Raw genomic sequence first — 17,429 nt, 5'->3', positions numbered from 1 at the left:
ATGGGTGGCGCTCAGACCAAGGGCACTTGGGTTTTAGGTTTGGGAAATGGTTTTAGATTTAATTATATAAATTTATACTATCTATGGATGGGTATTTTTTTTTATATATTTATAAAATTCCTTTAGGGAGTTAGTTTTAAAATGTATTCAAAGGTATTTGTTATATGGGTGGAAGGTGGTTTAGCCCAATCAGCAGCAGAAGGGATAAATGGGGCCATTTGGGCTCATTGGCAAAGGGCTGCTGGTGGAGGCGAGGGCTGCTGATGATCATTGGTGATGCCCCTGGTCATAATACTTACCTCTCCAAACAAATAAAGACGTTTGAATTGGAGTCTTTTTGAGTGGATGTCACCGATTCCAGCCGCTCAGAGGCAAGCATTCTTCACATTGCCTCATAAAAATGTTAATTTGGGTGATTAGGTAGAATTCACTTGGGTGGTTTTATTTTGTCAAACTTTACCAACATGATCAGTATGATATGAGACTTGATTTGACTAATTTCATGTGCATTGTTTTGCAGAATGTTGCTTTTATTTTCAACACACGATAACTTAAAGTCCACCTTAAAGTAACTGATCGACTCAAAAGTTGTCACAACTTTGCAGCAGGAAGCTTGTGTGAGCAGTTACTCAAACTAATGTCAGCCAACAGACATCTCAGTGATGATACAGCAGTTGAATGGCTAACTGGATGTGAACACGAGGACGCTCCGTACCTGCAGAACAGAACATGTTTTTTCTGTACTCTAAAACTCTGGTGAAAAGGTGGATTATTGCAGAACATGTTTTCCTGTCTGTTTGAGTGAGACCTGGTTTCCTCACACCAGGAGCTTTTGAGCTGGGAAGCATCAAGGCTGTTAAATAAATTTTTTTAAACATTTAATTTTTCCTAAATATGCAAAACAGGAAGATCAAGGAAAACAAAAAATAGAATTTGGGATATTTTAGCTTGAATGATTTGAAAATGGATATGGCAGGTTTTCTGATATCAGAAGCTTTAATCAAATAAATTATGTAAAAACAATAGAAGCATTGTGTAATTTCAACTACTACTGATCTGCCAAAGTGAAAGTTAAAGGTTTCATTCAGTGAGTTAAATCAAATATTAGTAGAAATGAGCTACATGGTGCCCTTTGGGAAAAAAAAAAAAAAAAAACTACCCCAAGCCCACCATTTAAAACAAAAAAAGCATCGCCCGGATGTGTTGAACAAGCATCATCCTAACTGTATAACTCATTGTGTGTGCTGTTTTCAAAGTTGTCTAATTAATTGTTCAATAATTGTTCAATTCAAAATACAATTAATAAAAATTATTATAAAAATTTCCCTTTGGAGGATAAAACATTGTTTGTTTACCTCTCAAGCCATGTATTCTTTGGAGGATGTGTTAAATCAATGCCTTTTCAAAAATATGTGGTCACATGACCAACTTCTATGGCAGGGGGGTCCAGCTCCGGTCCTCGAGGGCCACAATCCTGCAGATTTTCAACGCATTCCTGCTCAAACACACCTGACTCAAAACAAAGAACCATTGTGTAGAACTCCATAAGTTGTTAAATCCATGTAATTTTAGTCATGTGTGTTGAAGCAGGACTCACTCTGGACACTCCTGTTCTATGGTTTTCTTGATAGCAGTGGCACTACTTCCCCGTTGGCATGAATGAACCCCCTCTCCCCTAGCAGTTATCTTTGATGGATTCAGCTGCGAGTGAGGTCCTCCACACTGTGTGATCCGTATTTAGCATCTGTGCAAAAAGTATATCATCGACTGTAAGCCAAAGTGTCATACATGCACTGCATTTTGTGCAGGAAGACAGTTTGCCAAACCCTTCTGTCTTAGTTACCGTTGCTAACGTATGATTGGTCAGTGGCATTTCTTGGATGGGAGTTAGCAAAGGGTCAATTATAAACTAAATGAGAATGGAAAAATACAGACTGACCAAAGAGCATTTAAAGGCATCACGACCAAATACTAAAATATAATTGAAATATGAAACTGGGCTAAAAAAAAGAAAAAAGAAAAAAAAAAAAAAAGGAAACACAAGTTGCTGTTGTTGACCAAACTGTAAAAAAATCCATCAAAAGGAAATCTGTCTTCCTCAAACATAAAGCATCACAAAAACCTGAACAGGCCCTGCGATGGACTGCCGAGCTGTCCAGGGTGTACCTTGCCTGTCGCCCAAAGCCAGCTGGGATAGGCTCCAGCTTCCCTGCGACCCGGAATTGGATTAAGCGGTTCAGAAAATGAATGAATGAACGAATGAATAAAAAACCTGAACTGAGGATTACAAGGTTATGGGGTAGCGAAGAGAAGCAGTCATGGACATTGGGTGACTGGTCAAGAGTTAATGAGTAATGAATCTGCTTTGGTGACTGGGGATGATGCAAGAACATGTGTTTGCTGCAGGTCCATCGATGCATATAAAGATGGTTGCATGTAAAAAGCAAATTCCACAAATACTGATGACGTGGTTGATATCAGAGTATTAGAGATGACGGCAGTCTGTATCTCTATAATAAATAGTCATATTGAAAGTTTGGACACGGACTCCTCCATCAATCCACAGCTGGAGTAATTCTATCCTCCAGGAATGATATTTCAGCTCAATGAAGTGGCCTGGAAACAGTTTGCATCTCTTTCTCATGAAAGATTATGGCTGAAATTGTGGAAATGGACAGTTATAAGAAAAGAAAGTTAGAATTTAACTGAATGAATATTGTTATCATCAGTAAAGTTTGTGCAACTGAGAAAATAAACTTTCAGAAAAGCCAAAGTGCAACAAAAGGGATTTTATTTGTTTAATCTATCTTTTCATCCAAAAAGTTTGTCAAATTTAGACATTTCATTCATTTTCATTCAGATATAATTTACAAAGCCAGAATGTGCAGCTATTAAACAAAATGACTGTGCAACTAGATTGGCAATTTGTTTAATATTTAACATATAAATAAAGCACAACCAAGCATAATAATTCCAACATTTTTGTCAGAGGTTGTAGATTTTACACAGTAAGACAGCAGGAAGCACAATTTATTAATCAAAGGACCAACAGGACATTGTCCCGGAAGTGGAGGTGCAGTAGGACCATTACGCAATACAACTAGAAGAAGATGTGAAAGAAACAACAATCCCAAAACACCAACAATAAAATCCAAAAATGAGTATTTTCTTTGCTTTATCTTCTCTGTCTCTGCACAACAGCCTGTTGTTTCATAATTCCTCACCAGTCCCAGTATGCGACCTGTTTTATAACTCCCTGCTTAAAGGTCCACCCTTTTATAACCAGTTCAGTAAACAACAACAAAACCCTTTCAGTCGACTCTTAATGGGCGGCCCTTTGGCTCCCAGCCACCTTCCTCTTTCTCTGCAATCAAACCAGTAGACTACAGCCCTCTTCTCCAATGGCACCATTGCATCCCCAGCTTACACAACAAGCAGCATTTCAGACCACAAACCCCAGTCTGGTCTGGAGGAACAGTAATATATAATAAATATGTCATGCCTGTTCCAAACGTGATTCTCCTTCTGGAATTCAAATAGAGAAAACCGTAATTAATGTTCATGCAAATATAATTAACGTGACCACAAAATTTTATTACGACTCATAAAGTGCAGAAAACTAATCTTTTCAAAGAATCAAATCAGTTAATAAACCAACGCTTGGCTGGTAAATTAACTGGTTAAAACGCAAAAACATCAACTCAAAGATCACAGCAATAAAATTATCTAAAAAAAAAACAAAAAAACAGTATTTAAAAGGGAAGAACAACTCATTTGTTAACCTACTGACACCCCTAATAAAAAGCAGAGTTCGAGTTACGGTACAAAGAAATCAAAGTGGCGTCTGTTCGGAGTCATAGAGCATGTATTGTTTTTAAACCTCCGCTTTTCCCAGCGGTTCACATTTTAGCTTTAATAGAGGAAATGGGCAGCGAGTTGAAGAAGTGCTGCAGCGTAGAGAGGTACTCCTCACGGTGGCATCGCAGGTGGGCAGCGTGCGTGGACTCCTTCCACTTCCTGCTGTCCACAACCACTCCCCTCCGCCGCCAGAAGTCCATGAGCTTCTTGAGAACGGCGGGGTTGCACATCACGTCGTTTTGGCTGAAGTAGAAGAGTGCTGGAGAGGTAATCGGGCTGTTGTAGAAGACCTGGATGCTGTTCTCATAAAGGTCTGCTGTGTGGGATTTGAAGAGCCAGAAGTAAAGCATGGCGGTGTTCTTGATGAAGCCTTCTAAACGTGGGACCAAAGTCTTGCCGAGCCCTGAAGGACGACAAGCGACAGGAAACAATTAAGCTTAGCATTTATAAAACTGAATACATTCATAAGTAATTGTTTAAGGGAAAATTTATTGTTCGGATGTCAAAACTGTCCGTGTTAAATGGATCTGGACTGAGAGGACAAAGCCCTGTTTTGGGATTTGCATTATATATGTATTTACACTTTAGACAATGACAGTAAATATAATTAATTGTGGTTCAAACTTGAATTTTTTCACTGAATTTGGGTTTGCAGAAGTGTTCTTAATCCCATGTAGATTTTTTTTCTCTATGAAGTCATCATCCGTCTCATTCTGACAGTCCTTACTCCATATTCCTCCAAACTACCTTTATGATGTACTGCAAGTGATGAAATCTCATAGTTTTTTCAAAGTTTCCTGATATTTTCAAAAGCCAAACATTTCCCTCCAGTTTTAGTGGGCTGAAATTCAGTGCAACTTGTCTACATCACATGCAAAACAACTCTTTTGTTGTAAATCATCACTAAAACTACTGAATTGACTTTAACTTTTTGAATGTTCTTTATTCAGTCTGGTAACTTGTATTTTGCCAAGTAACCTACATTGTAATGAGATGATCCATTGATTAAAAAATAAATAAATAAAAAAAATAATAAAATAAAAAAATAAAAAAAATAAAATATATATATATATATATATATATATATATATATATATATATATACATAATTTATTATATATCATATATCATTGTATAATTTTTTATTAAATATTAGGTTTAAATTACCTTTTTGGAAGCTGAATTGTGACGTCTAACACCAGTGACAGATATTTATGATGGACTTTATCAATATAATGTTGTGTAAAATAAATCCTTATCCTTTGACAGTCAGAGCGGCAGAAACTTAAAATGAAGACTTTATGTATAGGAAACTGAACACCTTCATCTCATTTGTCGTTTGACATTTTTATCTATTTTCACATTATTTGTTAACTAAATCTGCATTCAAATTAACCCTTTGATGCACAATAGTGCACACCCATCCTGTATACATCAGTGATAAACAGAAGAAAATTATACTCAGAAATATTCTATAAAAATTGACATTGTATAAATCTGACATTTGATAAATATGTTGACATAAAAGATAAAATGAACTAAAAATAAAAGATCAATAATAGTAAAAGAAAAGAAAAGTGTTTCTCTACATGTCGGTAGAGGTAAAATGCTGCATGTAAAAAATAAATGTGGCATTGTTTGTTAATACACCGTGCATCAATGGGTTAAGAAATCAGGCAATAAGATGGAAATTTTGACTCCAAAGTCCTAAATCAGGACAAACACAAGTCCACCACAGAAACCATGTACAGCTGACAAACTGGAGCAGTAGGTCAGCTACTAAACTATTTAAAGGTCTGACACACATTTCCAACACAGAGGTAACCTGAGCTTCATTGTGACTCTGTTGGATCACTCTCACTCACCTGTCGCCATGTGCTCCAGCGAACCGACCACTAGGCTGTCGTAGATGTGGCCGACCACCCTTTCTGCCAGGCCGCCGTGTTTTTTCGGTTCCCGAGCAATGTGGGTGAGAACCTGGGTAAAAGTGTAGCCACCAATGGAGGTGGCATGGACCAACAGAGCTCTCTCTGAGAACGGAGGTTCCTGAAGAATATTCAAAACCTCCAACCCGTAATTAAGCCCCCACCGAGGCCACAGGAAGTGCATCACACTGCTCTGGACTAGGAGGACATCCATGCCACAGTCCAGGTAGAGGTCCCTGTACTTGGCCACAGCGCCCGGCTGGGCCCCGAGCCAGGAAAAAAAAACAAGAAGGGGGCGGGAGGTGGAGCAAGAGTATGATGGGTTTAGTGAGGAATCAGCTGTTTCTAAAAGCAATGGAGATGAAGTATCTGCAGAGCAGGAGTCACTGAGAAACACAGCTGACGGTGAAAGGGAGGAGATGGGACATGGAGCTGAGGGGGTCTGAGGGTCTTCAACATGGCACGCTGTGACTGGAGTGTAATAATAAGTGATACCATTGCAGATCCTTCTGGTGATAAACTTCCCTTCGCTGGCTTCCCTAGATGTGGATGTATCGGCCTTGAGGAGACTAGAACAAAAGAAAAGTCACACTGAAAATTTGATCACTTTTAAATTAAGGATGGCAAAAATAACAAGTGGGTTATTCAGCCTTCACAATACGTCTCCTGAGAAGAAGACAAGTTCAATGCAAATATTAGCATTTTGTTGCACAGGGTATCTTGGATATCTCGTACATTTTTTAAAGCATGAGATCAAGTCGGCCTCCATCCTGATGAAGGCTTATTTTAGCAAGATAATGCAACTTTAACTGGCCTGCAGCTCAGACTTGTTATCCAATGACAAACATTTTCATGCACGATGACACAAATGAAAAGATTAAAACTAAAACAGACTTCCTGCAGCTGTTCAATAGAAAGCTTTCCTATTCAGTGTCCTTAACGTGTGTTACTGACACAAGATGCAAGCAGCAAATATCAGAATAAGCCTATGTTTTCTGTAAACTTAAAACATTTTCATTTCCTCAGTTATATTTTCAACTGGACCTAAATGTTTGCAGAAAACATACTAATTGCTGCAGGATTTCTGCAGGGAACACTGGTTTATTCTCAGGTCAAGGCTTTGTTTATTTCAGCAAGAAAAGGCAACCACATTTACTGGTTCAGATTTGTTACCTACTCAAAATATTCCAACCATTGTGATCCACATTAAAATGTCGACAGGTGACGTAATTTATTTTCAAACTTAGGGCAGTGTTGTTGTCAAAAACAACATCAAATATAAAAATAAGCATTGATTTTTCAGGAGAAATGACTAACTTTAATATTTTCAATCCCTTTGACAGAATATTATCCTGTAAGGACATGCTGACCTCTTTCCTAATGAAAGCTTTGCTTATTTCAGCAAGATACGGGAACCACATTTACTGGTTCAGATTTGTTACCTACTCAAAATATTCCAACCATTATGATCCACATTAAAATGTGGACAGATGATGTCATTTATTTTCAAACTTAGGGAAGTTTTGTTGTCAAAAACAATATCAAATATAAAAATAAGCATTGGTTTTTCAGGACAAATGACTAACTTTAACTAATATTTTCAGTCCCTCGACAGAATATTATCCTGTCAGGGCATGCTGACCTCTTTTCAAATGAAGGCTTTGCTTATTTCAGCAACGTAATAATAGAAGTCGTGTTAAATTGATCAACTTTTAGTTATTAAAGCCATTCACAGTATCATCAACCCAATTTATAACATGTTATGTTGTACTAGTTATAACTGAATCAAGTCATAATTATTAAAATTTATATTTATCTTATCTCTTGTATAGTTTTAATAACAAGGAGCTGAACTGCAAAGCTCCGTGAAGAGGATGAGGGTTGATCGCATTTCCAATAAGGGAACAGTGCTAATGACTCATTTTCACACCCAGGCGACCAGCTGCAGGCCGGTGAACTCTCTGAGCATCAAAGCATTCCTACCAGGTCCCAGAAAGAGCTCCGGTATCATCTAATTATTTCTCTTATTTGTTTTAAACAGGTAAATATCTTATACAAGCTCCGCAAAGCGCGTCAATGTGAAAGCAACGTCGTATGTTGTTACCCAGTGGAGAGCGGCAGGTTTCCCATGCTGAGAGGCGGCGGGGTGGACTTCTCCTCCGGGCTGTATGGAGGGTATCTTCGGACAGTCTCTCAGCGCTGCCTCGGTGTCTGTACGCAGCGGTGATAGACTGCCTTCAATGTAACCAACCACCGCGCGTTCACGTCCCTGCTCCACCGGCTTTTCCGTTAACCTGCCTCTGCAGTCATTCGTGAACGCGCACTCCGGTCTTTGCGCTCGCTCTCGTCAAGATGAACCGAATTAACCCGAGCGGCTGTTTTCTATGGAAAGTGACCGAAAAACCTCGGATAGAAGCTGCAATGTCTAATTAAATATTGTATTTGTGATTCATTCACCCATTTCTGAGCTTTATATTAGCTCAAAAGCTCATTTTCACACAGTAGGGTTCGTGTATTAGTCACTCCTACCACTGGAGAGGCTAAAAAGAGAAAATTAAATGTCATACTGTACAAGTTTGATCTGACCTACTGAGGACAATTAACTAGGCTACAGTAGCTGTTTCCACCACAAGATGGCGCCACATTACTTCTTATTCCCTGTCAAGGAGATGCCCTTTAAAATTGTCAAAGAATCTTTATGGAACTGGGGTCTTTATGGATGTAGGATCTTATTTCTCATAAAGTCAAAACTTTATACTGACTTTGATACAAAAAATAATTGTAAAGTATCCTCTACCTTGGCAAACCCAGGTGCACGTGAATGTAGCATATAATAGGCCTTCTTTTGTGTTCAGCATCAGTCCTACCATCTTCATAATCATGAATTTATACAGTTTCCTGTCCGCTTGATGACATGGGTGATAATATCTGTCTATGAAAGCAGTACATTTAATGAAAATCATGTAAAGTAATATAGCTCTGAATGTTACACCTGTGCAATGTTATTGGCCAATAATGCCGGAAAAAACATTTGAAAATGTTAATGGACATTTGGGCCTCTTTGCTTAGGCTGCTGACCCTAATATGACCTGACCCTGGATGAGCGGTAAATAGAAAAAGAAATGGATGTATGAATGGCTATATGAATGCTTGCTTTTACAAATAATATTGTCTTTAATACTTAAATAACAATTACAGCAGTTATAATTAGTGAATTATTTTCTAAACTCCAGACATTTTCTTTTAAAACAAAAGGTTTTAACATTTGTCACCCTACTCATGGGCTGTGGCCCCCTTAACAAAACCTTTCTAGGTCCACTCCTGGTTAAACATTTTGTTTTGAAAAGTAAAGTCTTACTTCAACCTTGTATTAATGTATTTTATTTAACAAATAATAATTTCAAAGAGTTTATGTATATTTTGTTGTATACTGTTTTTTTCTCCATTTTTTCCATTTCAGGTGTTTTTATTACATCTGTCAACATTTACATGTTAATGCAAAACGAATTGTCATCTTCATCTTCATCTTCAGCCGCTTATCCGGGGTCGGGTCGCGGGCGCAGCAGCCTAAGCAGGGAAGCCCAGACTTCCCTCTCCCCAGCCACATTTGCCAACTCTGCGGGGGGGATCCCGAGGCGTTCCCAGGCCTGCCGAGAGATATAATCCCTCCAGCGTGACCTGGGTCTTCCTCCCAGAGGGACGTGCCTGGAACACCTCACCAGGGAGGCGTCCAGGAGGCATCCTGACCAGATGCCCGAGCCACCTCAACTGGTTCCTCTCGATGCGGAGGAGCAGTGGCTCTACTCTGAGCCCCTCCCGGATGCCCGAGCTCCTCACCCTATCTCTAAGGGAGAGCCCGGCCACCCTGCGGAGGAAACCCATTTCAGCCGCCTGTATACGAGATCTCGTTCTTTCGGTCACGACCCACAGCTCATGACCATAGGTGAGGGTAGGAACGTAGATCGACTGGTAAATCGAGAGCTTCGCCTTCTGGCTCAGCTCCTTCTTCACCACGACAGACCGGCGCAGAGTCCGCATTACTGCAGACGCCGCACCGATCTGTTTGTCGATCTCGCGCTCCATCCTTCCCTCACTCGTGAACAAGACCTCGAGATATTTAAACTCCTCCACTTGAGGCAGGACCTCACTCCCGACCCGGAGAGGGCAATCCACCCTATTCCGGCTGAGGACCATGGTCTCAGATTTGGAGGTGCTGATTCTCATCCCAGCCGCTTCACACTCGGCCGCGAATCGCTCAAGCGAGAGCTGGAGATCACGACCAGATGAAGCCAACAGGACCACGTCATCTGCAAAAAGGGACCCAATCCTGAGGCCACCAAGTCGGATCCCCTCAACACCTCGGCTGTGCCTAGAAATTCTGTCCATATAAGTTATGAACAGAATCGGTGATAAAGGGCAGCCTTGGCGGAGTCCAACCCTCACCGGAAACGAATCCGACTTACTACCAGCAATGCAGACCAAGCTCTGACACCTGTCGTACAGGGACCAGACAGCTCGTACAAGGGGGTCCGGTACCCCATACTCCCGGAGTACCCCCACAGGAGCCCCCGGGGGACACGGTCAAATGCCTTCTCCAGGTCCACAAAGCACATGCAGACTGGTTGGGCAAACTCCCATGCCCCCTCCAGGACCCCAAAGAGGGTATAGAGCTGGTCCACTGTTCCGCGACCAGGACGAAAACCACACTGCTCCTCCTCAATCCGGGATTCGACAATCCGGCGGACCCTCCTCTCCAGGACCCCTGAATAGACCTTACCAGGGAGGCTGAGGAGTGTGATTCCCCTGTAATTGGAACACACCCTCCGGTCCCCCTTCTTAAAAAGGGGGACCACCACTCCAGTCTGCCAATCCAGTGGTACCGCCCCCGATGTCCACGTGATGCTGCAGAGGCGTGTCAGCCAGGACAGCCCCACAGCATCCAGAGCTTTAAGGAACTCCGGGCGGATCTCACCCACCCCCGGGGCCTTGCCGCCAAGGAGCTTTTTGGCCACCTCAGCGACTTCAGCCCCAGAGATAGGAGAGTCCACCCCTGAGTCCACAAGCTCTGCCTCCTCATCGGAAGACGTGTTGGTAGGATTGAGGAGGACTTCGAAGTATTCCTTCCACCGACCCACTACGTCCCGAGTTGAGGTCAGCAGCTCCCCACCTCCACTGTACACAGTACTGATGGAGCACTGCTTCCCTCTCCTGAGCCGCCGGATGGTGGACCAGAATCTCCTCGAAGCCGTCCGGAAGTCTTTCTCCATAGCCTCGCCAAACTCCTCCCATGCACGAGTTTTTGCCTCGGCAACAGCCGAAGCTGCATGCCGCTTAGCCTGTCGGTACCCATCAGCTGCCTCCAGAGTCCCACAGGCCAAGAAGGCCCGATAGGACTCCTTCTTCAGCTTGACGGCATCCCTCACTGCTGGTGTCCACCAACGAGTCCTGGGATTACCGCCACGACAGGCACCAACGGACCTACAGCCACAGCTCTGGCTGGCCGCCTCAGCAATAGAGGCACAGAACACAGCCCATTCGGACTCAATGTCCCCCGCCTCACTCGGGACATGTTCGAAGCTCTGCTGAAGGTGGGAGTTGAAGCTCGCTCTGACAGGGGACTCAGCCAGACGTTCCCAGCAGACCCTCACAACACGTTTGAGCCTGCCAGATCTGACTGGCTTCCTCCCCCACCATCTGAGCCAACTCACCACCAGGTGGTGATCAGTTGACAGCTCCGCCCCCCTCTTCACCCGAGTGTCCAAGGCATGTGGCCGCAGGTCCGACGATATGACTACAAAATCGATCATCAAACTGCGGCCCAGGGAATCCTGATGCCAGGTGTACATATGGACACTCTTATGTTGGAACATGGTGTTCGTTATGGACAATCCATGACGAGCACAGAAGTCCAATAACAAAACATCATTTGGGTTCAGAGGGGGAGGGACCATGCCTCCCAATCACTCCCCTCCAGGTCTCCCTATCATTGCCCACGTGAGCATTGAAGTCCCCCAGCAGAACAATGGAGTCCCCAGAAGGAGCACCCTCCAGCACTCCATCCAAGGACTCCAGAAAGGGTGGGTACTCTGAACTGCTGTTCGGCACATCAGCACAGACAACAGTCAGGACCCGTCCCCCCACCCGGAGGCGGAGGGAAACTACCCTTTCATCCACCGGGGTAAACCCCAACGTGCAGGCACCAATTTGGGGGCTGATGAGAATGCCCACACCTGCTCAACGCCTCTCACCATGAGCAACTCCAGAGTGGAAAAAAGTCCAGCCCCTTTCGAGGGTACTGGTTCCAGAGCCCAGGCCATGCGTCGAGGTGAGTCGAACTATATCTAGCCGGAACCGCTCAACCTTGCGCACAAGCTCAGGCTCCTTCCCCACCAGAGAGGTGACGTTCCACATCCCTAGAGCCAGCTTCTGCAGCCGGGGATCGGACCGCCAGGGTCCCCGCCTCTTGCTGCCGCCCAGCTCACATTGCACCCGACCCCTACGGCTCCTCCCGCAGATGGTGAGCCCACGGGAGGTGGGGCCCATGTAACCCTTTCGGGCTGAGCCCGACCGGGCCCCATGGGCGAAGGCCTGGCCACCAGACGCTCGCTTTCATACCCCACCTCCAGGCCTGGCTCCAGAGGGGGGTCCCGGTAACCCGCGTCCGGGCAAGGGAACATTCATGCCCAGGTTGGTCGTCATCATAGAGGTTTATGAGCCGTGCTTGGTCTGGTCCCTCCCCTAGACACCTCTTTGCCATGTGTGACCCTACCAGGGGCATAAAGCCCCCGACAACATAGCTGCTAAGATCTTCGGGACGCACAAACCCCTCCACCACGATAAGGTGACGGCTCAGGGAGGGGGCAAAACGAATTGATTTGTGGAAATATTGCAATAATTCTTTAACGCCACCGTAAACACCAACGCTTGTTATTTTGGGATTTGTGACTTAAAAGGATGATATGCAGTCCGGAACACCTCCACAGGGAGGCGTCCAGGAGGCATTCTGACCAGATGCCAGAGCCACTTCAACTGGCTCCTCTCGATGCAGAGGAGCAGCGGCTCTACTCTGAGCCCCTGCCAGATGACCGAGCTCCTCACCCTATCTCTCAGGGACAGCCCGGCCACCCTGCGGAGGAAACTCATTTCAGCCACCCATATACGAGATCTCGTTCTTTTGGTCATGACCCACATCTCATGACCATAGATAAGGGTAGGAGCATAGATCGACTGGTAAATCAAAAGCTTTGCCTTTAGGCTCAGCTCCTTCTTCACCATAACAGATTGAAGAAGAGTCCGCATTACTGCAGACGCCACACCGATTTGCCTGTCGATCTCATTCTCCATCCTTCCCTCACCTGTGAACAAGACGGCGAGATATTTAAACTCTTCCACTTGAGGCAGTACCTCACTCCCGACCCGGAGAGGCCAATTGGTGATAAAGGGCAGCATTGGTCCAACCCTCACTGGAAACAAATCTGTCGTACAGGGACCGGATAGCTTGTACAAGGGGGTTCGGTACCCCATTCTCCTAGAGTACCCTCTACAGGAGCCCCCGGGGGACACGGTTGAATGCCTTCTCCAAGTCCACAAAGCACATGTAGACTGGTTGGGTAAACTCCCATGCCCCCTACAGGACACCAAAGAAGGTATAGAGCTGGTCCACTGTTCTGTGACCAGGACGAAAACTGCATTGCTCCTCCTTAATCCAAGATTCAACTACCCTATGGACTCTCCTCTCCAGGAGCCCCGAATAGACCTTACCAGGGAGGCTAAGGAGTATGATTCCCCTGTAGTTGGAGTACACCCTCCAGTCCCCCTTCTTGAAATCCCGTCCTCCATCGGAATACATGTTGGTAGGATTGAGGAGGTCTTTGAATTTTTCCCTCCACCCACCCACAATGTCCTGAGTTGAGGTCAGCCACTCCCCATTTCCACTGTACACAGCGTTGACGAAGTAATGCTTCCCCCTCCTGAGTCACCGGATGGTGAACCAGAATCACCTCGAAGCTGTCTGGAAGTCGTTCTCCATTGCCTCAGATTCATTTAACTTCTCCCACGTCAGAGTTTTTGCCTTGGCGACAGCACAAGCCGCATCCCACTTAGCCTGTCGGTACCTATCAGCTGCCTCCAGAGTCCCACAGGTCAAGAAGGCCAGATAGGACTCCTTCTTCCCTTGCATCCCTCACTGCAGGTGTCCACCAACGGGGAAATGCCACCATGACAGGCACCAACGACCTTATGGCCACAGCTCCGGCTGGCCGCCTCAACAATAGAGGAACACAGCCCATTTGGACTCAATGTCCCCCGCCTCACTCAGGACATGGTTGAAGCTCTGCTGAAGGTTGGAGTTGAAACTTGCTCTGACAGGGGACTCTGCCAGACGTTCCCAGCAGACCATCATGTCATGTTTGGGTCTGCCAGGCCTAACTGGCTTCCTCCCGCACCATCTGAGCCAACTCACCACCACCAGGTGGTGATCAGTTGACAGCTCCACCCTTCTCTTCACCCGAGTGTCCAAGGTATGTGGCTGCAGGTCCAACAATACGATTACAAAATTGATCATCAAACTGCGGCTCAGGGAGTCCTGATACCAGGTGTACATATGGACATTCTTATGTTCAAACATGGTGTTCGTTATGGACAATCCATGACGAGCACAGAAGTCCAACAAAAAAAAAACCTTTGGGTTCACAGGGGAGGACCATGCCTCCCAATCACTCCCCTCCCGGGTCTCACTGTCATTGCCCACGTGAGCACTGAACCGCTCAATCTCACGTACAAGCTCAGGCTCCTTCCCCACCAGAGAAGTGACATTCCACGTTCCTAGAGCTAGTTTCTGTAGCCGAGGATTGGACCGCCAGGGTCCCGGCCTCTTGCCGCCGCTCAGCTCACATTGCACCAGACCCCCACGGCTCCTCCCGCAGATGGTAAGCCCATGGGAGGTGGAGCCCCTGTAACCCTTTAGGGCTAAGCCCAACCGGGCCCCACGGGTGAAGGCCTGGCCACCAGACGCTCGCTTTCGTGCCCCACTCCCAGGCCTGTTCTTAACCATTTCAATTATTTGTGGTAAAATAGACTACATGGTTAGAAGTAATAGAAATTTTTCATAGACTTGTGCATTAATAGAGACAATACTTTTTCCCCCTATTTTACTGGTTTAGCACAAATTGAAAACAGTAATCCATTGGCATCAAAAAAAAAAAAAAGAAACAATTTTCTAAAACGTTTATGTGTGTTTGGAGCTTATGGTGTGTTTATCAACATTGTTATTATTACTTTTAAAATTTTAATTATAAATACTGTCAATTAATAATAATATTTAATAATACATTTATATTGAGCTTTTTTGACGCACAAGTCTTGCAATGGCTCTATTAACCATTCGTTCTTCAGTCACACTTTTTTACAGTGTGTTAGGGCTGATTTATGGAAACGTGGCAGCCAATGTGCACCAACAGCCTCTCTGACCACCATCGGCATTATACACATTCATACAGTACACACATACAAATAGACCAGCAACCAACCTTTGTACAAATGATAATAAGTGGAATAGTGAAATCAAAATACATCAGAAATTCATTTGCTGAATGAATGAATTTACTCAAGTTTGACCCCCTCTTTCCTTTGAAAATTAAATCACCTACATCTGCAAAACTTCCTTCTTTCACCTTTGAAATATTCCCAAATTGTGCCCTTCCCTCTCGCTCCCTGCTGCAGAGAAGCTTGTGGTTTTATCAGTATCTGAAATTAAAAGAAAATAGATATATTGGATATTCGTAAACAAAAAAAAGAAAAAAGAGAGAAAGCCAGTATTGGCATTCACGATACAAAAGTCAAATTTGTTTCAATAGAAAATTACATTCAATAGTGCTGTCAAAAATATCGCATTATTATCGCGTTAACGCTAACCAATTATAACGGCGTCATTGTTTTTATCGCACGATTAACGCTCAGAGTGACCTCGTTATCTTGTAGTTTTTTGTAAGTTGTGGACAATAGTGGTAACATGAAAAAAAAAACTACAGCACGGGACCCGGAAACAAGCCTCCCGGCAAGGAGAAGAAGAACCCGAAAACAAAACATACGCATGTGCTTTTCACTGTCCTAACAGGCATGACCAAAGAGTATCAAAATGGACGAGAACAAGATTCTGAATGGAAAATTTAATTTCAAAAAGTTGCCAGATGGGTTGACTGACAAGACCAAGGTTATCTGTGTATACTGTCGCTGTGAACTGAGTTATCACCGTAGCACATGCAGTCTGAAATACCACTTGATGGCCAAACATACGGCCGATGCTAATTCTCCGCATCCTCCTCGTAATAATCAGACGACAATCGACAGCTTTAGACAGAGGCATATGGATACAGCAACCAAGAACACGCTTATTACAACTATAGCCAAATGGGTGGCTACCGCATGTAGGCCCGTTAACATTGTGGAGGACGAAGGTCTAACTGAGATCATTCGCATAGCATCCAATGACTGGACCTATGAAGCTCCTTCAAGAGCCACTATTACAAGCCGCATAGAAAGTTTGTACGAAACGGAGAAGTCGAAGGTACAGCAGGCATTGGACCAAACAAAGACAGTCACCCTCACTGGAGATTACTGGACGTGGCGCAGTAACGATAACTACCTCGGGGTAACAGCCCAATATTTCGACCCACGGTGGGAACTACAGTCGCATGCTTTGACTGTTATGAAGACAGAAGAACGGCACTTCGGTGACGTTGTTGCAGAGCATTTCATGCAAGTAGCCATGTAGTGGAACATTGCACAGAAGATTGTGTCACTGACTACGGACAGTGCACGCAACATGATAGCTGGGGCCAGGCAGCTCCCTTATGAGCACATGCCGTGCATCACACACAGTCTGCACCGAGCAGTCACGGTTTCCTTGCACAATAGCCTGTTTGACAGCACATTAGCAAAATGCAGAAAAATTGTAGGACACTTCAAGCATAGTCCAGCAAGTGCCGTGGAGCTCGAACAGCAACAAGTTGCACATCATCAGAAAAAAGAGTCGCTCACACAGGAAGTGTCAACAAGATGGAATAGTACCCTTGAAATGATCAAGCATGTCCAGCGGAATGCTGAACCTCTGAGAGATGCACTGGCCCTTCACTCAAACAACGTTGCCATGTCAACAGCTCCCGAGCTTGAGAAAATGAAGAAGCTAGAAGCAACGCTGGAGCAGTGCAGGTAACTTATTGTTTATCCACGTCGTGCATGTTTTTTTTTTATTTATTTATCAAAGTAGATCTGTGTCAGAACACTAATGTATGTGTATACAAGTGTAAGCGAGTTGGAGAACTCAATAAGATATCAATAACACAGAAGAGCTACTTTTCATTATTCTTGCAGATATGTGTCAGAACTTCTGGGTGGAGAGAAATATGTTTCTTGCTCAGTGGTGCTGCCAGCATTGTGTCACCTGTCCCGAGTGATGGAAGTCACAGAGGACGACCCAGCTTATATGATCAAGTTCAAGGGAACCTTCACAGCAGACTTGGATGCTCGCAAGGAGAAGACCAATGTCACATGGCTAAAAGTTGCAACAGCACTTGACCCAAGGTCAGTTTATCATGCTACTCTCTTTCTCTCATTCTCAGTAGTGTTTCTCTCTACTCTGTTTGTTTT

At 44.3% G+C, this 17,429-nt stretch overlaps 1 protein-coding gene across 1 annotated transcript; it reads right to left on the bottom strand.

The window, feature by feature from the left end:
* Positions 1-2,808: 2,808 nt before the first annotated feature.
* On the bottom strand, positions 2,809-8,047 carry LOC306773287 (transmembrane protein 53-like). The gene is made up of 3 exons (XM_079263058.1): positions 7,888-8,047; positions 5,724-6,352; positions 2,809-4,261 (listed from the first exon to the last, which is right to left on the bottom strand). The coding sequence occupies exons 1-3, from the start codon at positions 7,911-7,913 to the stop codon at positions 3,900-3,902; spliced, it is 1,017 nt and encodes a 338-aa protein (XP_079119184.1). The 5' UTR covers positions 7,914-8,047; the 3' UTR covers positions 2,809-3,899.
* Between the last annotated feature and the right edge of the window lie 9,382 nt (positions 8,048-17,429).

Source organism: Telmatherina bonti, assembly GCF_933228915.1.
Source record: "Telmatherina bonti genome assembly, chromosome: 23".
NCBI lineage: Eukaryota > Metazoa > Chordata > Actinopteri > Atheriniformes > Telmatherinidae > Telmatherina > Telmatherina bonti.
Note: the sequence above shows the minus strand (reverse complement) of the source record. Positions and strands in the feature narration are given on the sequence as shown.